The 21,675-nt window shown below is 56.5% G+C and overlaps 2 protein-coding genes across 2 annotated transcripts in view; both read left to right on the plus strand.

Moving 5' to 3' along the window:
• The window catches only part of ADGRA2 (adhesion G protein-coupled receptor A2), a 37,166-nt gene that overhangs the window by 1,993 nt on the left and 13,498 nt on the right, over window positions 1-21,675 (plus strand). The window contains exon 2 of the mRNA XM_043893786.1: window positions 11,367-11,438. Coding sequence (XP_043749721.1) covers window positions 11,367-11,438 — 72 coding nt within the window. The remainder of the gene's footprint in view (window positions 1-11,366; window positions 11,439-21,675) is intronic.
• On the plus strand, window positions 15,163-18,259 carry LOC122687999 (translation initiation factor IF-2-like). The gene is made up of 2 exons (XM_043893794.1): window positions 15,163-15,993; window positions 16,857-18,259. Exons 1-2 carry the CDS (start codon window positions 15,980-15,982, stop codon window positions 17,776-17,778), a joined length of 936 nt encoding a protein of 311 aa, XP_043749729.1. The 5' UTR covers window positions 15,163-15,979; the 3' UTR covers window positions 17,779-18,259.

Below are 21,675 nucleotides of genomic sequence, written 5' to 3' on the forward strand. Positions count from 1 at the left end.
CCTGTGTGTGTTAGTGGGGTGGAAGCCGTGTCTCTCTGCTCTCTACCGGGTTCTCGCCACTCAGGGGATGGGGCCATGGCCTGGGAAGACAGCTGTGGCAGCTGATTCCCGCCCCCCTGAGAGTCCACTGGTGTGGAAGTGTCCAGACAGGCCTGGGCATTCCCCAGCCCACTCAGTTCTGGAGGAGAAAAATGCTTGCTGTGTGGAATGGTTGGGCCAGTGTGTCTGTGTGAGTCCCCGCTGGGTGATGAGAATTGAGCTCCAAGAGGGGTATGTGTGTGTCTGCCCTGGATCTTTCCGCCCTGCTCACACACATCTGCTGAGATTAGGGCATCCTAACATACTGACGGCAGAAAGAAGGGGAAAAACATTAAACGTGGTTTTGCAGTACATCTTAGAATGATTTGGCAACTAATGCTTTCCAGCCACGGCTAATTCCTGTGGACGCCACTCCAAGGAGACAGAGTGGGGTGAGAAGATACATTCTCAGCAAGAGAGATGCTAGGTGAAAAGATCTGGGGACAGGTTGCCAGTCAACAGGATCCCTAGCTCACCTTCCCATCCCTAACCATCCCCAGAGGAAGGGCCGCCCCCCTTTTGTCCCAGGCCACCGACCTACCTGGCTTAAGATACCTTCCAAAGAACAGCCTCCCACCCCTCAGCCAGGCTAGACATCTCTGCAGGGACAACGGACAGCACAGGCCAAGCTGGAGCAGCCCCTGAGAGCCCGCTGGCCCATCAGCCCGCCCTGGAGTGGGACTGGGACCAGCCACGGACATTTGCTTCAGAGACTACCCCACGGACTCCACCTAATCCAGATCCAGACTGCAACCCGTCCCCCAGGCTGGCTTCTAAAGGAAAAGAGCCCACATTCTCCTTCAGCAGAAGCTGGGCACAGATTCTCTTCTGGGGGCTCGGTCCCCCCAGTAAACCCATCCCTAGCCAGCATGCATCTCGAGGGAAGAAGGGCTGGGAAGGGGCTTCAGCCACTCCAGTCTGGCAGCAAAGGAAGGCAGAGAGCACAGAAACCTTCACATCCTCCCAAATGCCTTCCTCCTTTATTAGTTCCGCCCCCCCCCCCCCCCCCCCGCCGCCAAATTCCAAATTTCTCCTTTCCCCTTTCTGCCCATGACCTAGGGCAGACAATGGACTCGGGCCAGTAGCCTTTGCATTATAGCTTTCCCCTCTCTCCTCCCCTGTTCTTCTCCAGAATGGGCCGCCAGCTCTCAGCTCCCTCACACACTGCCCTGCCCATGTGGGTCCTGGGCGGGCAGGGGGAAAGTCAGGCCCCTACCTTGGGAAGCCTGGCAGGCTCTCTCGGCAGAGAAAGTACTAGATAAGGTGCCCGTCTGCAGCCAACCTCCAGGCTGATCAGGGGCAACCCTGTCAACAGAGCCGCTCACCTCCAGGGAAAACCCTTCCGCCCCCACCCTCTTATCTGCAGTCCCGCCTTCTGTTTTGCAGGCCCCTCTCTCCACCCTTGGCTTTTTTTTTTTTTTTTCCTCTTTCCTCTAATGGATTTTCATTCGCAGTTTTTCCAGGAAAGTAGAACTCTTGGCTTTCTTCCTGATCCATCTGCCCACCCCACCCCCTAGTCTCACAGCTGGTCCAGGGGGCAGCTGTGGGCATGTCCCCACCACCCCACCCCGCCCCCAGCCCATAGCAGGAGCCTTTATGGGCCTCCCTTGAGGGGCAAGTTCTCTTGAGGGGAGTGACTTATCACAGGCAGGGGATGGAGACACAGACCACTGTGAGCCCCCTACTCACCCCTGGGCAGCAGCTGATGCGCCTGCCCTCTGATTCTGGGCTCTGGGAGTTACGGAGATGGGGAGAGTGGAGGGGGGGTGTTCAGGGATTCCACGAAGAGACTGATAATGGATAACTCTAGAAGGAAATCTCTGATGAGGACCTCCCAGGACCTCTGAGCAGGCCCTCAGAGGATACCTACCAGGCAGGGTCATAAGTTTCTGGGCCCCTGAGCCGAAAAGAGCCTTAGAGACCAGCGGGTCCAGCCCCTACATGAACATCTGACAGCTGAGCAAACTGAGGCCAGATGGGGAGAAGGCCACGTCTTGCCCAGAGCCTCACAGCTTAGCTGGCTCATGCCAGCGTCAGGATTAGCTGGTGGGGTTCCCCTCGTGTTCCTTTCAGGTGAGAGAGTGTGTTCACCTGGCTGGACTTGGGAGCCAAAGGACACAAAGGCTGATTTAGAAAACCCGGTTCCTTCCCAGCAGGACCCAGGCCCTTTTGACCTGGGAACATTCCCAGGCTGGGTGTGGATGGGAGGCAGGCATGGGACAGGGGATGAGCCCTCATCCACTCAGTCTGGAGGGTTGCCCACCACATAAGCTGCCCCCACAGGAGAGAAGGAGCTTGGGCCATGCAGATGTGCCTGGCGGTGGCGAGGGCCCTTTGCTGTGAGTTTGGTGGTCTTCAGAGCACCATGGGGCAGGGAGGCCCCTTCCCAGCCCTCCCCCGATCCCCTACCCCTGTGTGCCCTCCCTTCAGCGCCCCTGGCCCCAGCCGTGGGGTCCAGTTAGGGGGAGCTGGGGGCAAAGTGTGCCAACGGCCTGCAAGGAGCCCCGAGGGGAGGGGAGAGATGCTGGCTGGAGGGGCGGGCCCACGCGGCCTCCCCACCCCCTTCCCTTCCACCCTCTTTCCCCCATATGGTTCTCATAAGGTCTGGGCTCAGAGACAGCAGCCAGAGGAAGTGGCTGTGTACAGAGAGCTTTTGTGCGGGAGAGGAGGGGGAGGGGGAGGGAGCAAGGAGAAAGGAGGGAGGGAAGGAAAGGAGGGAAGAGGCTGGGGACTCCAGCACACTCTCCCCTCAGGGGGGCTCTGGGACCCCCCCCCCTCGCTTGTCTGAAGTGAGGGGCCCAGAAGAAATCCACGTGCCTCCCTGACTCTCCCCTGACCGCCTCCTGGACTTGCTGGAGGCCACCAGAGCCCAGGTTCCAGGACTCATCAGCCCTTCCTGGAGATGTTAGGAACCCGTAGGTGCAGGGCCCAGGGTCTCACCTCAGAAGCATTAGGCAGACAGCGGAGCCATCCATGCTTCGCTGGGTTGAGTCCTTCTTGCACCGGAGATGGTGAACCTAAAATTCAACCCCCATTCATCCCCGAGTGGGGCCAGGACTCAGAATGGGTTATTTACAGAATTATTCAGAGCCCGTGCAAGAACCCAGACACTCCTGACCCCCCCCAAGGAAGTCTGTTTTTGCTACTTCGGCTCACCCCTCCGGGCTGGGCTTTCAGGGGATGGGGAGGTGGGCTGGGATGCGATCCTTAGTCCTGGTGAGTCTGAGAATTTACCCCAAAGGCACAGGCAAACCAGTGTAATTTGAACCTCACCATAAATTGACCCTTAAATTTGGGGTCATGTTTTTAAAGGGAGCGAGTGTTCCTAAGTTTATGCCACATGGGAGTCATTGGGGTAAGAACTCTTTCCTGAAGGAGAAAAAGTTTCAGCCACCTCTGAGTTGATCTCCATGCTTCCATTCCGGCAAGCATGTCATCCCCAAAGCCCAGAGAGGGGAGGCAAGTTCCCCAAGGCCACACAGCCTGGACTGAGACCCCCCTTCACTCCCCCCCACACCCCTGCAGTAGAGCCTTGGCCTCCAGGGGCCCAGACGGAGAGCAGGGGAGGGGAGGGGAGGGAAATGGCCCTGGGCTGGGGAACCAGAAGGAAAATCCGGTTGACGGCTAAGACAGGGCTGTTCAGAGGGGCTGTTTATTTTCATTCCCCCAGCCCAGCCGCTCTGTTCTATTTAGAGCTCAGACACTGACAGGACAAAGCTGCCTCCTCCCCTTCCTCCCTCCTCCTCCTCCTCCGGGGGGCCCCCATCCTTCCCAAACTCCAGAACATTCCTTTGCTTTTAGGACTGGGTGATGGGGGTGGGGGAGCAGAGACACTGCAACTGTAGCTAACACCAGCCTCTCAGGACACCGCTTTCCCAGCCCTGGGAGTGGGGAGAGGCCGGCTGGGGGAGACAGGGGTGCGCAAGATGGATGGGGCCAGGTGAGGGGCAGGGGACAGTCTGTCACGGAGGAGCAAGGAACCGGCTGGAGGGAGCAGCCCGGGAGGGAGTTCCAGCCTGAGCTCGAGGGCCTAGACGTCTCCCAGCTGGAAAGCAAAGAGGAGGTCGAGAGCCCCCACCTCCGGCTTCTCTCCCTCCCGCTCCGCCACCCCCCCCCCCCCCCCCGCCCCCAGGGCGCTTCGCCTGCTGGGAGCTGTGTGTTGGAGCAGAAACTCTAGACTTCAGGAGACTCAGGGTGGGAAAAGCCGTCACACTGAGGAGTGGGCGTTTCCAGTCCAGACCCTTCTTTTCCTAAGAAAGCACCCCAATTGCAGCTGACCTGCCCAAGGTCACCCAACTCCCAGCCGGATCCCTTGACTCCAGGTCCTGGTCAACCCCCTGTTCCCACATTGACCAATCAGAGCCGTCCTCCCTGGGGACCAGGCAGGGAGATAACCAATCTGCTTCCTCCATGTGGGGCACCCACCCACGCTGATACACGTGTGCTTAGGGGACCACTGGGCAACATCACTGCACAGAGGACTTGCTGGGGAAGTGGAGGCAAAAAGGAAACTGCCTCCTGAGTTGGGAAAACTGGGGGTTCATGGACCACCCCCACTTCACCTGGAGCTCTGCCCCACCAGACGCCCACCCACCGAGTCTGACAGTTGCGTGTGCTGTGTGTCTGCCCTCCCGTGCCAGGGGTCCATAGAGAGCTGGTCTCTGCCCTCAGGGGCCTTGCAGTCTCACTGTAGAGGCTGGATACAGGCTCACAAAGCAGACAGAAGTGGAGCCTCCAGGTTCCCAAGGAGAATCTCTGGAGTGGAAGGATTAAAGGACTAATTGATACTTAGGTGTAAAAGACTGCTAACAGATCCTTTCAGGTTTATTTGGGGTTTTTTGGGTTTTTTTGTATTTTAAAAAAAAACCCACTTTCTTTGCCTAAAAGTCTGAGTCCCCAGTGGTGAGATTTTAGGCCGTGTCTGCAGGAAGTGTGATTGGGAGTAAGTTCCCAGCTTCCTGAAACCAAGTGGACACAGCTACATAAATAGTCCACCTTATCTGACACACCTTCTTCCACCTTCCCTGAGTGGGAAATGGTAGACATCAGGTCTCATTTGTGTTTGCAGTGCTGGTGTGTTCCCTAGGGCCCAGCACATGGCAAGTGTTCATGTAAGATTGGTGTTGTTCCCCAGGGCCCAGCAAACAGCAGGTGTTCATGGAGGATTGGTGTGCTCCCCAGGGCCCAGCACACAGTAGGTGTTCATGGAGGATTGGTGTGTTCCCCAGGGCCCAGCACACAGTAGGTGTTCATGGAGGATTGGTGTGTTCCCCAGGGCCCAGCACACAGTAGGTGTTCATGGAGGATTGGTGTGTTCCCCAGGGCCCAGCACACAGTAGGTGTTCATGGAGGATTGGTGTGTTCCCCGGGGCCCAGCACACAGTAGGTGTTCATGGAGGATTGGTGTTGTTCCCCGGGGCCCAGCACACAGTAGGTGTTCATGGAGGATTGGTGTGTCCCCTGGGGCCCAGCACACAGCAGGTGTTCATGGAGGATTGGTGTTGTTCCCCGGGGCCCAGCACACAGTAGGTGTTCATGGAGGATTGGTGTGTCCCCTGGGGCCCAGCACACAGCAGGTGTTCATGGAGGATTGGTGTGCTCCCCAGGGCCCAGCACCCAGTAGGTGTTCATGGAGGATTGGTGTGCTCCCCAGGGCCCAGCACACAGTAGGTGTTCATGGAGGATTGGTGTGTTCCCCAGGGCCCAGCACACAGTAGGTGTTCATGGAGGACTGGTGTTTCCCCCGGGGCCCAGCACACAGCAGGTGTTCATGTAGGATTGAATAATGAGTGAGTGGACGCCCAGGGGTAAATGTTTACAACAGGTTCAATTCCAGTGCTGGGGGCTCCCACATCCCCTCAAGGCATATCAACTACCCACCGTGAACAGTTGTAGGTTCGCCTTCTCCAGTTTCTTGGTTTCTGCCTGCTGATCGCCAAGATGCAGTGCCCTTGCAGAGAGGGCAGGTTAGAGAAGAGGACCATGGAAAGGCCCTGTGTGGAGGAGCCATTGCAAGACAATTTTCCCTCTTGACCTTGACCTCAGGCCCTGCCTGGACAGCTCAGCTTCAAGGCTGAGGTCAGAGGCTGTCTCAGGACATGGCCCTCTAAAGCCTGGGGAGAAGAGGCCCCAGCTGGGTGACCTCCTAGCCAGTAGGTGTTCAGGGCTGACCGAACAGTCTTCTGGCCAAGGGAAGGATGGCAGGAGGTCTGGGACTGCTGTGTGTCCTCTCCAGCTCCTCTATGCCCTGCAGTCAGGCTCCGTGGACATGGGCACAGCCTTTAGGCAAAGGTATGTGTCAGAGCCGGGCCGGTGGACCAGAGGCAGTCTCACATTTGGAGGCCCCATTGTCCCATCAGTCGTGCTAAACTGCACCCACATCCTTCATGAAACTGAACAATGATTGCTAATTGGCATAATACAACATTTGGTAGTTCTGTAGTTAAACCTTCGTTCATTTACATTTGTAGCATTTATATTCAGTAGTGATTTTTTTTTTAGCTTTTAGATGCCCTTGAGGGCCTGGAAATGCTCCAAGGCCCTGGGTACTGTGCCCACAGGAGGGGGGTTAGGGGAGGTGGGAGAATGGTCTCACATTGATAGTTACGAGCCTGGGGCCCTTCTCGCGTCAGCAAGCCGACCACCCTGCTCCCCGCACTGACGGTCTCCCAAAGACACGGCCAAGGTGCCAGCAGCAGCTGTTGGCAACGGGGCCCTCCCAGCCCAGAGGACCCTGGCAGCGGCCTGCATTCCAGGCTCAGGATTCCTGGAGAGCGTGGGGCCATGGCGTGTGTGTGTGTGTGTGTGTGTGTGTGTGTGTGTGTGCTGAGTCGGGTGGGGGCTGGGAGGACATGTGTGACTCTTCTTGCACGTGTGAGACCCCTTTGGTGCAGAAATGTGCTGGCCCCACGCCCCACGGAGCGGGGCCCACGGGACCCCTACAGGCTCATCTTGGACGTTGGGCCGGAATCTGGCGAGTTCTTGCGGCTGCCCGGAGGCCACAGGGCCCCAGCCGACGCCAGCCACTCGCTCCTGTGGCCTCCAGCCTCATTAGCAGTAATACTGCTTGCTCCTCTTCCTTAAAATAGGACCCGAGTGTGGAGACAGTTCTGGAATGGACGCCGTGTGTCCCTCTCCTTGGCCGGGTTTCAGATTCTGGGGTAGAGAACAGGGGCCTCCAGGGACTGGCCCCCCTTCCTGTGAAAATGTGACCCTGGGTGGTAGTCGGGGGCGGGGGGAGGGAGGAAGAAGTTGAGGATGTTGGGCTGGGCCAGCCCAAGAGGCAAGTGGCGTGGTTGGGAAGTTGGGAGGAAAGCCCACCTCATAGGCACCCTGAGCTGTGGCTGGGGAGGCTGCTGATGCCGACGCTGTTGGGAGAGCGGGGTGGCTGAGGGTGTTAGGAAGGAGGGGTCAAGACTGCACCGTGTCTGCGACTCTGGACAGAAGCGTGGGGCCGCCCTGCCTGTTTGCCTCCCGTGGGAGCCGAGTGTGGTGGGAACATTTTGCTTCCTAATGGGTGAGGCTGTGTGTGTGTGTGTGTGTGTGTGTGTGTGTGTCTGTGTGTGTGTGTTTCGTTTACCCCCATAAGCAGCCTTGTGACTGCCAGCTTCCTACCTCCCCCAAACGCGGTCCCAAATTCCTGGCCAGACACACAAGGGGCACCTCCAAAGAACTGAACCCGCAGGCACCGTTATTTCAGTCCCCACGCTCTGGGACGGACATAAAATCTCCTCCGCCCGATCTAGGTTGTTAAGACTAAAAGATCCAGTCTTGGGTACTTGGGGGCTAAACCATAAAGGTACTGGTGACGTCTTTCCAAGAACTGGAGATGTGGCAAGAGGGGTCCATTGGAGGGGGGAGATGCAGTGATGTTGGCCTGGGGTCCCCACTTCTGTGAGTGGCTTAGAGGGTGGGGGATCAGGACAGCATATTCTCGAACACAAGAGAAAAAAAAAAAAATCTCATTTCAAGACTGTCCAGGCTGGGAGTTTGCCCTGGGCTAGCCCAGCCGGCCGCATGGGCTGCAGCCAACCCCGCTCCCGCGCCACCACTGTTCCCTCTCCTCCCCAGCCCACAGAGGCCGCTTCAGCCCACAGGGAGCCAGGAGGGAGCTCTTCTGGACCAGAGGCTCAGCCTCACTTGCCTCGGTCACTGGGCCCCATCCTTTGCTCTGCTCTCAGGCCACACACACACAGACACACACACACACACACACACACACACACACACACGCACACAGCACCCCAGCTGCCTCAGGATCTCCCCAGCAGCCCAGACTTCCTCGTGCGGGGCGGTGCTGGCTACAAGCAGACTAAGTCAGGAATGAGGGTTAAGGTCAGCAGCCCCATGTGGCCTCCGAGTACTTGCAGTGTGACTGGTCTGAATTAAGTTGTGCTGGAAAAGGACAGTGCACACCAGATTCCAAGACAGTACAAAAGGGAGGAAAATAGTTCGTTCATAATTTTTGTTATGTATACAATTTTTATTTTGTATTTATAATATATAAGTATATAAAATATATATGTAATATTTTCTATTTATAACACAATTATATGTTTGTAATATATAATTATATATTTATAATACATAATAACATATTTATTACATGTTGAAATGATAACATTTTGGATGCACTGGGGTAAAGTCTATTATTAAGATTAACTTAATTTTTAACTTTTAAAAAGTGTGGCTGCTAGAACGTTCTGAATTACATATGCAGCTGGCGTTGTACTTCTGTTGACTGACTCTGGGTTAAATTTGGGGTGTGTGGAAGGTGTTCAAGGGTTAAAAGCTAAAGATTCTGGGGAATGTGGGGTACCTACTCCCCAACACTTCTTCTAGACTTGTCTGGATGGGTTTCTCCAGTTAGGATCCTGAGTTTTAATATCAGGGATTTGGGAGTTGGAGACTTTTTTTTTTTTGAGTTGGAGACTTTTTAAATTTTCTGTTTTCAATTCAGCAATCTTGAAACAAAAATCTTTTGCTGATAATTTTGAGAAAATTGTTTCTTAGAAGGTATTTTCATAGCGTAAGATTTTCATTCCTAAGATCAGCATTTCTCAAACTGGGATCCACAGATATATTTGCAGGATATAAAACAGCTTTCCCCTCCCTTTAACAGGTCCGTACGCCACTCAAGCTTGGCAGTGTTCTCAGGCTTCCCCCTTGGTGCTCTGGGCTGTGATAACCTGGCTTCCCCATTCCTCTGTCCTTCCATACCCCTGACCTCTCCCTGTGCCCCCCACCCCCGTCAGCATCCTAATCTGTCTTCCTCCCAAGACCCAGGCAGGAGTCATCCCTGGAGAGACCTTGGGGTGGGGAGGCTGAAACAGATGCCCTTTCTCACCCTCCTCCTGGTATTTCAGGATCTCTCCCCCACATAAGGATACTGAGGGGTCCTCTCGCCTTTTTTGACAGTTAATGCAATCTCTGAGCCTCAGACCCTGAGGCTGTATGAAGGAATGAGGTGCAGATGATGAGGGGCAGGTTTGGATTTAAAACTCACACTATCAAGAGCCTGTCACCACCAAGGGGGCGACCCCAGCCCCGCCAGACCCTTAGAGCCGTAAGAACTGACAATATTATTTACAATCAGCCACCATAGGTAATGGGAAATAAAACCGTCCTTGGGAAGATCGCCTGGAGGAGGAAATGGCAACCCACTCCAGTATTATTGCCTGGGAAATCCCATGGACAGAAGAGCCTGGTGGGCTACAGTCCGTGGAATCACAAAGAGTCAGACACAACTTGGCGACTAAATGAAACAAAAACAAACCCATAAAATGAGAATAAAGGGGTTCAAGAAAGTTCTAAGTATTCATCTGATGACTACTGTGATGTGCTTTTTGAAATATCAAGGGGTGTGTGTGTGTGTGTGAAACACTTTGGAAACACAGCACTTCCCCGGAACCCATCCACACGGTCACTGCGGATGACTCGGTGGAGAGACAGTGAGGCAGGGTCCAGGAGGGGAGTAGGGGCCTCTCTGCAGAGCGGAGAAAGCAGGGAAGGAGATGAGCTGTCCACCTCTTTCCCTTGACCCACAAAGCCCCTCCTGCCCATGCCTCCAATCCGCCCACCGTCTGTCCTCCACGTGCCCCTTGAACTTGGAGTAGCACAGATGTCCGGCGTCCTCTCACTGTCAGGCTGGTGTGTGCACCCACCCACTTCCAGGAGGCTGTGCGCAGAGCTCCCACAGCCCTTCTCATGCGCAGTCCCTGCCCCCTGCCCTCTCTCTTACTGTCCAGCCCAGAGGCTGCCCACTGGCGAGGCGGCCAGAGGCCTGCCCCTCTGGCCTTCCCAGGTCTGCTCTCCACCGCTCAGAGCAAAGATGGGAAACCCTTTGCAAGAACTTGGTCTGAGAAGCTCATAAAGCCTTTTTTTTTTTTTTTTTTTTTTTGGTCTCACATGGCATGTAGGATCTTAGTTCCCCAACCAGGGATCGAACCCACGCCCCCTATAGTGGAAGCGTGGAGTCTTAAACTCTGGACCACCAGGGAAGGTCCCTCATTAAAGCTTTTTAATAAGCAATTAACTCAAGGGATGAGCCCTTTGGCTGGTCTGGAACTCTCTCCTCCCAGCGGGGAGCCTGGCAGAGAAAGACTGAGTGGGTGGGCAGAGTGGGTTCCGTCAGGAGCTTGGGGCCCCCTTTCCGCCTCCCGCCAGTACAAACGAATAAATAAACAAAGACTCAGAGGCAGAGCCTGAGGCCTGGGCTCCCCGGGGGGCCAGTTTCTGGTCAAGGTTGTAGACAGGCTTAGGGACCCATGGGCACTGTGTTCCTCTGAGTAGGGGGCCTTTGAGGGCGGGAAGGGAGGGGTCCCCTTCTGGTAAGGCCCTCAGCTCCCAGAGTGATGGGGACCCCACAGAAGGGCAATCCTTTTCACTTGCCCCCACACCTACTGGGCTTCTTGTTCTACTTGCCAGACTTTTCTCCCCATCACTGTCCTCAGGTCAAGGCGGATGGCTCGAGCAAGACAGAGCTATCGGGGGGGTGGGGGTGGGGAAGGGGGTGCTGTGGGCTTGGCCCGGTGATTCCCAGGTGGAAACAGCGTGGCGTGCTTGCTTATATAGAGCCCAAGTCAGATCCAGGCTGTGGGATCCCAGGCAGGTTGACACTTCCAAGCTGGGGCTCAGTGGGCTGACTATATTCTGCCCGAGCTATCGGCTGGCTCCTCCCCGTGGTCTCCTGGAGCCCAGGGTGGGGCTGCTCCTTGCACAACTTCAGGGGGGGCGCCACTTACACGGAAGGCAACCTTCTCCCATCTCTGTTCTCCTCGGTCCTCCAGGCTCTTGAGCAACAACAAGATCACCGGCCTCCGGAGCGGAGCCTTCCTGGGACTGTCCCTGCTGGAGAAATTGTAAGCACTCGGGCAGGGTGGGCCAGGGAGGATGAGGGGTGCTAACTGCTAAGGGGCTCCGCGACCCAGAACCTGCTGGCCGAGCAGGGCCCAGAGTCAGACTTGACCACCAAGCGGAGGTCAGAGGGGCTGGTCTGGGAAAGAGAGACCTGCTCCCTCCCCGGGGACAGCAGAGAGGCCTGGGGACACCTCGCTGGTCCAGGCAGGGGTGTGGTTGTGGGAAGCTCATTAACGCTCTTTAATGAGCAATTAGCTCCAAGGGCCGAGCCCCTTAACTGGCCAGAAGCCACCGCCCCCCTCCCAGCTGGGGGCCCAGCAGAGGGAGGGTTTAGTGTGACTGGGGCCTCTTTCCTGCTTCCCTAAACACAAGCAATAAACAAAGCTCCCAGGGCCCAGAGTCCTGGCCAAGGGTGGGGACAGCGGGTCACATCCAATTCTCCCGCTCCATGTTCCCCTACCACCCTGATTGCTATTGCATCAGCTGCCCTATGGGGCTGGAGGTGGTGGTGGGGTCTTCGGTTGGCAAGGGTCCTGCTAGCCCAAGAGAAGCTCCTTCCCCGAGTTGGGGACCTGCCTCCATCACGGGCAAAGTCCATGCCAAAGGAGAGGATTGAATCAAGCCCTCTCTCAGATCCCCGTTCAGTTGGCAGTGTCCGATCCACGGCCTGTACAACAGCTTTGGGTCCTGTCTTCTCCACGGGACACCTGGGCCTCCTGTCCCCACTGGAGCCGGACCCTTTCTAGCTTCCCCATCTCCAAGCCCCCCTGTCTCCCATCTCTGCTCCCACCCACTGGGCATTCCCAAGGCTTCCAGCAGGGCCCTGTCCCCTCCAGTACCATTTCGCCTAAAAAGCTTAGATCAGAGCGATGGAGGCTACTCAAGGATGAGGCAGACGCCTGCTCTCAAAGAGCCAAAGAGATTACCGTTTCGTGAGACCACAGACCATGCCATATATAGAAAAATGAAGCAGGTCGGGGTTTCTGTGAAGTCCAAAGGAGGGATCAGGGAAGGCTAGAAAGTTCAAGGGTAGTAGAGAAGCAGTATCTACATGACATCTTTATCTGGGACAACAATCTCATGAGATTATCTCTATGACACCCACTTCTCAGGAGAAGGGCAAGCCCCTCTCCCAGTCCTCCTGGGGCTCCGGGACAGCTTGGTGGCCTGGCTGGGCTCGTGGGGGTGCCAAGGCAGAGCGTGTTCCGTGTGATCTGGGCATCTTGGAGTTGGGAGGGGTCCCGGGATGCTGGCCGCGAACACACATAGCCATGACCAGTCCTGCTGACCATCTGCTCCAACAGGGAGGTAGGGCTGCCACCAAACCCCTTTTTGAAAAGACTCATTAGGGACTTCCCTGGCAGTCCAGTGGTTGAGACTCTAGGCATCCACTGCAGGGGGCACGGATTTGATCCCTGCTCAGGGAAGTAAGATCCCGCATGCCAAGTGATGCAGCCAAAAATTAAAAATAAGTTAAAAAAAACACTCGTGGAGATGGAAATGGCAACCCACTCCCCTGTTCTTGCCTGGGAAATCTCACGAACAGAGGAGCCTGGCAGGGTAGAGTCCATGGGGGTCTCAAAGAGTTGGATATGACTTGGCAACTAAAAGATAACAACAAATATGCATTTTACAGTTATTTTCTCACACAGAGTATTTTTTTTTAAAAAACAAAATGTTTTATTAATTAAAAAAAAAAAAGAAAACTTTGTATAAAAGCAAAAAAAAGCAAAATGCTCATTAGGTACCAACAAAAAGGGAAAGATTTTCTCTCCCAGGAGCCGCTAAGCACTCGGGAGCTATAATTCCTATGCTCAGCCCAGGTCTTAAAGGGCTGAATTGCCAGAAACCAGATGCTCTCTCCAGGGATCTTTTGGAGAAAGACTAACCGCAGAAGCATCTGGAAGCCTCTCGGACATCCTTCCAGCTTTACTGTCTTGCCTCATCAGCCCCAGACATCCTGGGTCTGCCCGCTTGCTGGGTCTGCCAGGTCATTCTTCAATCCCAGGAGGGTATATTTTCTGATGAAGATGAGAAGATGGCCTTCTCCCCTACACCCCATGCAAACCTACAGTACCCACGGGGACCTGGATCACTGCACTGCAGGTGCATTCAAACCATGGTGAAAGTGAAAGTGAGGTCGCTCAGTTGTGTCCGACTGTTTGCAACCCCATGGACCGTAGCCTGCCAGGCTCCTCCGTCCATGGGATCCTCCAGGCAAGAATACTGGAGTGGGTTGCCATTTCCGTCTCCAGGGGATCTGCCCAACACGGGGATCAAACCTGGGTCTCCTGCACTGCAGGCAGAATCTTTACCATTTGAGCCACCAGGGGTGCCTGTCAAACCATGGAGGCAGGCAGAGAACAGTGGGACAGGAGTTGGGAGTAATGACCTGTTAGGAATCACCTAGTTGTCCACTCTTGAGATGTTTTCTGAGCCCCCTCTGTGTGCCAGGCTGCACGCTGGGCATCGAGAGTGAACACAGCAGGCCAGGTGCCTGCCCCATGGAACTCAACTGCCACGGACAGGACCCAGAACATAGCCAAGAACTGAACAACAGATCAGGAGACCATGAATGCTGCAGAGAAAAACAACCAGCAGGGGAGCGGGGACAGAAAGCACTGCAGTGAAGGTGCTGTTTGATGTAGTGAGGTTAAGGCCTTGCTGGAGGTGATGGAGCCCAAGCCCTCGGGAGGGAGGAAGCTGACCGGCAGGTAGCCATCTGGAGGCAGAGGGATCAGCAGGTGGGAAGGCCCTGGGGTCCAGTCTGTCTGGTAAGTTTGAGGCGCCAAAAGAGGGCAGCGTGACTGGGCAGTGGTGCGAGGTGGGGTCAGACGGAGCCTTAGGTTTGCTCATTGGTTAAAAGTGGAGAGACAGGGTGGTTTGTAAAGTGCCTTCTGGATTTTAAACTCTATGATCCTTGTGTGTGGGTGATACCCACAGTGCTGCAGGAGAAGGAAAAAAAGTCAAAAAGCCCAGTGACGTGGCCACCTGGGCTTTCAGAGGAGGGGAAGCAGAGCGGGTGCTGGGTTCAGCAGGTGCCCGCACTTCCCTGGGATGGAGAGGCAGTGGGGGGCTGGAGGAGCCCAGGGCCTCGAGCCTGTCTGAGCACCACTGTATCAGTCAGCCTTCTGCAGAGAGCACAGAAAGGAGACGGATGTGTGTGTCCTTATATAAATAGGCAAAGAAATTAGTCAGTTGGGCTTCCCAGGAGGCAGTAGTGGTAAAGAATTCACTTGCCAATATAGGAGATGCAAGAGCCACGGGCTCAATTCCTAAATTGGGAAGACTCCCTGGAGAAAGAAATGGCAACCCACTCCAGTATTCTTGCCTGAAAAATTCCATGGACAGAGGAGCCTGGCGGGCTGCAGTCCATAAGGCTGCAAAGAGTCGGAGATGACTGAGCCTGCACACATATATTTAGTTAGTAGTTATATTTTTTAGCTGCACGGCAAGGCTTTCTAGATCTTAGCTCCCTTATGAGGGATTGAACTCAGCCCCATGGTGGTAAAAGTGCCAAGTCCTAACCACTGGACTGCCAGAGAATTCTAAGAAATTATTTGTTTATCCACCTGCTAACGCAGGAGACTTCCGTCAAAGTGGATTCGATCCCTGGGTCAGGAAGAGCCCCTGGAGAAGGAAATGGCAACTCACTCCAGTATTCTTGCCTGGAAAATCCCATGGACAGAGAAGCCTGGCAGGCTACAGTCTATGGGGTCTCAGAGTTGGACACGACTTAGTGACTAAACAACAATATAAAGAAATTTATTTTAAGAAAATGGCTCATGTAATTGTGTGTGTGTGCATGAGCCCCACTGTGTCTGACTCTTTGTGATCCCATGGACTGTAGTGTGAATTGTGGGGGCTGGCAAATCCAAAATCTGTAGGACCAGTCAGCAGGTTGGAGAGTCAGGCAGGAACGGATGCTGCAGTCTGAAGGCAGAACTTCTCTGGAAAACCTCGGTTTTTACTCGCAGGGCCTTCAACTGGTTGGACGAGGCCCACTCATGTTAACAAAGTCATCTCCTTTACTTAAAGTCAGTACCTCCACAGCAGCACCTAGATTAGTGACTGATTAAGTCACCGGGCGCTATAGTCCAGCAGTCCCCAGCTTTTTTGGGTACCAGTTTTGTGGAAGACAAATTTTCTACGGACAGGGTGGGAGGTGGTTTCTGGATGATTAGAGTGCATTACATTTATTGTGCACTTTATTTCTATGTAGTGGCAATCTCAGGATATTCCGTCTTGATTTTAGGGTGAGGGTTCATGCTCCTATGAGAATCTAACGCTGCCACTGCTGATCCGAGAGAAGCTGGAGATCAGGCAGTAATGCAGGTGACAGAGGGCGGCCGTAAACACAGATGGAGCCTCAGTTGCTCACCTGCCGCTCATCTCCTCCTGTGCAGCCTGGTTCCTATGGGCCACGAATCGGTGCCAGTCTGCGACCCGGGGATTAGAGACCGCAGCTGTAGTCTGACACATAAAGTGATCATCACAGTCACTCCCCAGAGGTGGAGAGAGGCCCTGGGCTCTGGTCCTGGAGATGCTAATGATCAGGTCAGCAAGGGCCTGGGAATCTTTGACAAGGTAGGCAGGCGATTCTCATGCCCGTCGGGGTTGGGAACCAGCGGACCAGATGACCCCAACACTGTGGGCCTATTCGTGGTGAATGAGACGCCGGGGCCTGGCAAGCAGTTGGTGCCAGGAAACACTGATCTCTCTGTCTTCTCAGTCTGGGCTGCTCCAGAAAGTGCCAGAATTGCCTGCCCATGCCGAGTGCCCGTCTGGCCTCTGCGGATGGGTGGGGTGTAAGGGGCCCCTGTTTTGCAGTGCAGAGCCCCGAGGTCGGGGAGGGGACACAGAAAGGGGACCTCGAGGGAATGTGCCTGAGAGGATCCCAGGGGAGGACCTGTGCCCCGGGGAGGGGACGTGGGGTGGGGAGACACACCTTTATCAGCTAGGCAGGCTGGACAGGAGAACCTGAAATAGCCCGGCAGCGTTCAAGGACAGTCCAGGCAGGTGACTGAAGAGCCCAGACTTGTGACGCCCTGCCTCTGAGCCCCGTGGCCCACCGCCCCTCACCGTGGACTAGCCTGTTGTCCAGAGGAAAGACCTTTGGGTGAAGGGGTGGGTGATGAAATGGCATAGGACTTCTCCCTGGAGTGAAAAGAGACTGGGATGGAATTGCTCCTCCATCCTTCACCTTCCTGGTGCCTGTGTGAGCCGCAGGCTTCTCGCCTGGATCAAGGGGCAAGGCGCGGCTCCCTGAGGGGCGATCACAGGGGTAAAGGGGCTCTCACCCAGGAAGACAGCAGGGGGACACGTCGGGCTCTCAGTACAGGCGGTCCCCTGTTCCTCAGAAGAGTTCTAAGTGGCAAGATGTCACACCAGCCGTCCCTGATCGTTTGATTTATCCGCAGCCCCCAGCCCGGGGAAGGCGGTGGTGGAGACGAAGTGTCTGCGCAGAAAGGTCTTGCCGCGATCGGATCGTCTCTCGGTCCCGCGCATCTCCGCGCGTTCAGCAGGGACCCGGCCACCGGACTTTCCCCGCAGACCCGAGCGGACCACGGGGCAGACAGCCCCCGGGCGGGGGTGGGGGGAGGCCGAGGGAGCCCAGGACTGGGCGTGCGGGCCTGCGTGTGGGTCCGCGTGGACGCGCGCACGCCCCCAGTGGCCCGAGCACGCCTGCAGCCGAGGGCCCGGGGTGGGAGCCTGGAGCCGAGGCCCGGGATGATTTGTCGTTGCCTAATGAGATTAATGAGCCCCGGGGGCTGGTATGCGGCGGCGCTGGGGCTCTCATTAGACGCGGATGCTCACGGGAACGGTGGGGGGCGGGCGGGGGGCTGCGGGTCCCCGGCCAGGTGGTTTCCATTAATCTGTGGGCGGGGCCGGGGCCGGAGGCCGGGCGCTGGCCTTCCCCACCCACCCCCCTACTCCCCCACTCCCTGCCCTCCCGGCTCGCGCCGCCGGAGAGGAACGCGGCGCAGAGGCTGCCCGAGGGCCCCGGCAGGGAGGCTAATGGGTCCGGGGACAGCCCTCCTGCTCGCTGCTGTAGGCCCAAGGCCTGGCACGGGGTATGTGCTCCATAAATACCTATTGGATGAGGTCAGAGACAAGAGGGGCCCGGGGCATGGGGGTGGGAGGGAGCCTCGGACCGTCTGGGTTTTCCTCCTGGACCCCAGGACCTCTCCCTCCCCCCCCACCCCATCCCCGAGACATCCTCTGTACCTGCGGGGGTGTCGCGCCCACTCCGCAGCCAGCCCTCCCCACCCCCCCTTTCTAAGGAACCCTGAAAGTCCTGGAGGGCCCGAGGGAGCTGCTCTGCGGCCTCCAAACCTATAATTTGGTTTTCAAACCCACAAGCAGGGAGGTCTGTGGGGGCCAGAGGGAGCCAGCTTCGTGTGCTGCCCCACCCTGTCCGAGTGTGGGTACACACTCACACACATACACACACGCACACTCAAATACATACTGTCATACAAGCGCACACACTCAATAGTCCAGTGAGACCTAATTTACGTGCCATAAAGTTCACCCATTTAAAGGGGAGGATCCAGTGGTTTTGAGTACACTTACAGCTGTGCACTCATCGTCATAATCTAATTTTAGAACATTTTCATCATCCCCTAGAGCAACCTTGAATCATTAGCAATCACTGCCCCCATCCTCCACCCGCTGTATTTCCCAGCCCTGAGCAAACGCTGGGCTTCCCAGGTGGCTCAGTGGTAAAGAACCCGCCTGCTAATGCAGGAGACTCTGGTTGGATCCCTGGGTCAGGAAGATCCCCTGGAGAAGGAAATGGCAACCCACTCCAGTATTCTTGCCTGGGAAATCCCATGGACAGAGGAGTCTGGCAGGTTCCAGTCCATGGGGTCTCACAAGAGTCAGACACAACTTAGCATCTAAACAACAAAACAACAAACAATGGTAGCTTTAACTGCCAAGCTGTTTTCCAAAGTGGCTGCGCCATTTTACACTCCCATCGATAACATATAAGGATTCCAGTCTCTGTTTTTAAAATTATAACCATCTTAGTGGACAAGTATTTCCCTAATGGTGTTGAGCACCTCTTCATGCATTCATTGGTCATTGGTATATCCTCTTTGAAGAAATGTCTGTTCACATCCCTTGCTCATTTTTTCAGCTGGACTATTTGGCTTTTTATCATTGAGTTGTAAGAGTTCTTTATATAATCTAGATAAAAGTCCCTTATCAGATAGATGATTTGCAAATATTTTCTCTCATCCCATGGGTTGCCCTTTCTTGGGTGATATTCTTTCAAGAGCAAAGGTTTAAAATTTTCAAGTCCAACCTATCAGTCGATCTCCTGTTTTATTGCTTGTGCTCACACAGTCTTACACACTCAGCTCCTTGCACTCACACACTCAGTCTTACACACTCAGCTCCTTGAGCTCCTTTTCCCCAAGAAGGGTATAAGGTGAGATTTGCTCCCAGGAGTCCCCTGCCACCCAACTTCTGTCATAGGGGGATCCTGCTTCTCCATGTGGGCACAGATACGGGGGGAGGGATATGTGTGGGGTTGGGGAGCCTGGTCTGGGTTAGGAGTGGTGAGGGTGGGGAGGGAGGTTCGCCCACAAGCTGCCTTTTCTCCAGGTTCCAAGAGCAGGGAGGGCCCTGTGGAATCAGATGGGGTGGCGGGGGGAGCGGGGGCGGGAGATTACAGAAGGATGCACATCACGGACGCATCTGTGCGTCCTTGTGACCTCACCTAAGAGATGAAGGGATAGGATGAGAAAGACCAGAGCAGGGGTTTGTAACCTGGGTTCCACGAGCCTCTGAAATCAGGTGCATAGTACTGGGGGGGTAGTGCGTTCTTCTGGGGCGGGACTCCATAGCCCACAGCAGATACTCAAATAAGGATTCCGCTCAGCCAGGAAGGTGCTAAACCACCAATCAGCCGGTAGGGGCCTCAGAGGCCCACGGAAATACCCAAGTTCTATGTGAGCATCTCCTCCTACCTGCCACTCTGGAAGGTACAGCCCCAGAGCTGCGCCCCCACGTTGGGGACCAGGAGGCCTGAGCTGCTGGGGGCGGAGGGGAGCGGGCAGCCCCCTTTGGGCTATCAATTCAGTGCAGGGAGCTGCCCCTGGCCCGTCCCCCCCCCGCCCCCCCGCCCCGGAGAGGACCGGGTCAGGTAGATCCGGGCCAACTCTGAGGGCACTCCGTCCAAAGGCTGCCTTGCCCACCCCGGAAGCTGCTCTGCGGGTGTGAGACTAGGGGGTCAGGACCGCCAACACTCGCTGGAAGCTCCCCTCTCCGAAGGCCCCGGTGGCCGGCGGGGGCTGCAGGAAACCCGGGGCAGGAAGGGGCTGGGCCCAAGCCGCCTGCCTTGCTCCCATCTGTGGAGCATCAGTGGGGCAGCTGGGTGGGGGTTCTTGGGGGGGGGTGCCGGGGAGGAAATGAGAATAAACACAGTGAGCAGAGGGAAGGGGCGGGGGGCTGCGGCCCGGGCCCCTTGGCAGCCCATGAAGGGAAGTGACACAATGAGGAATGTGTTTCCCCCGCAAGGGGTGGGAGGCAGAGCCCTGAGAACGGCCAGACCCCCAGAGGGGCCAGGGGGCACAGGCCAGCGCGGCATCGGAGGCGGGGGATGTGCGGATGGGGCTCTGGGCAGCAAGGGGGGGTGGGGAGCGGGCAGGAAGGGCAGCTTGGGGTGGGGGCCGTCCCCATCTCCAGACTCCACCCTGCAGGAGCCTTCTGGGCGCTGCGTTCTGGCACATTCCCCGCCTGCACCCTGGGGGTGGAAGTCACCCCGTGGGACGCGGCCCTTCTGGTGGCTTCCTCTTCTTTCTCAAGGGGCGCAGGGTCATGGAGGTCTGGTCCTTGGTGGGAGAGGGCGCTGAGGTGTGAGGACCCCGGGCCAGGGGCAGGGCTGGCAGGGACGTGTTCCACTTCCCTGTGTTCATCTGTCTCTCTGTCTCTTTCTCTGTTTATGCCTTTGTCTCTCCGTCTCTCTGTCCACATCTTTGTTATTGTTTGTCTCCGTCTCTCTGTCTCTTTCTGTCTCTGTCTCCATCTCTCCATCTCTCTGTCTCTCCATTTCTCTGTTTATCTCTCTGTTATTGACTGTCTCCACCTCTCTGTCTCTGTCTGACTCCATCTCTCCATCTCTCTGCCTCTCTCTCTGTTATTGTCTGTCTCTGTCTCTCGGTCTCTTTCTGTCTCTCTGTCTCTCTATGGGTGTTTTTGTCCCCAGCTGGGCTGGCCCATGTGAAAACAGGCCCCTTGGTGGGAAGGCGCCTCCCCATCCTGGACACCCATTTCCTCTCCCCCTGCAGGGAGCTAGCTCAGTTAACCCCCTCCTGCCCAGAATCCAGAGCTGCCCCCGAGGCTTTGGCCTGCAGAGCCAAGAGCCCCTTCCTGGGGCTGGGGCTGGGGCTGGGGGTGGCCAGGCCTTGGAAAGCAGGTTGGCCCCACCGGCCAAGCTAGGTGGGTTACTTCAGGACCACTACCGCCCCGCCCCCCCCCCCCCCAGCCACGCTGCCTCTCTCCTGGGCACTTGGGGGGCCTGCAAGGATGCTGGAGAGCAGGAAGCAGAGTGGAGAGCCTGCAGCCCCCTCCCGATGGGCAGTGAGGCCTCCTGGTGGGGTCTCTGTGAGCCCTGAGCTGGTTTGGTTCAGGAAAGACCCAGGTGGGCCTCGGGGAGTGTGGGCTGGACAAGGAGCTAGTCTGGCCAGGCCCGTCTCCCGCTGCTGTGACCACAGGAGGATGGGGCGCTGACACAAGCAGGGGGCCCGGCCCTCACCTTGGTGGTCCCAGAGGGCTGCCGGGTCTGGTGGGGGTGCTGGGGCCAGGTGGGGGTCTCTGCCAGCCCTCTGGGACGTGACAGAGGGGAGGGAGGGTGACACTCTGGCCATGCGGTAGAGTCTGAGCCACAGACTCGGCTACCCTGCAGGTCACTCCTCCTGGGGGGTGCCCCTTGGCCCTGGGGAGCCCGGGGGGGGGGGGCGGTCACCATCTTGCCTTCCGTCCAGTCTGTGACCTGCTGGAGGCCAGCCTGAGGTGACACTTCCCCTGCCGCCTTCTGTCTGCACTGGGGGCTCCGAGGCGACCTGGCGGAAGGTGGCCGGTGGCCCCTGTGGCCTCAGCTTTCCCATCTGAGGGCTGAGGGGTGCGGCTGGGTGATAGATAGCAGGCAGCATCTTGCAGCAGCCAGCCCACCAGCCAGGGATGACTCCTCACCAGCCAGGACGAGAGGGCCACAGGATTAACTCCAGC

This window comes from Cervus elaphus, chromosome 32 (genome assembly GCF_910594005.1).
Source record: "Cervus elaphus chromosome 32, mCerEla1.1, whole genome shotgun sequence".
Classification (NCBI taxonomy): domain Eukaryota; kingdom Metazoa; phylum Chordata; class Mammalia; order Artiodactyla; family Cervidae; genus Cervus; species Cervus elaphus.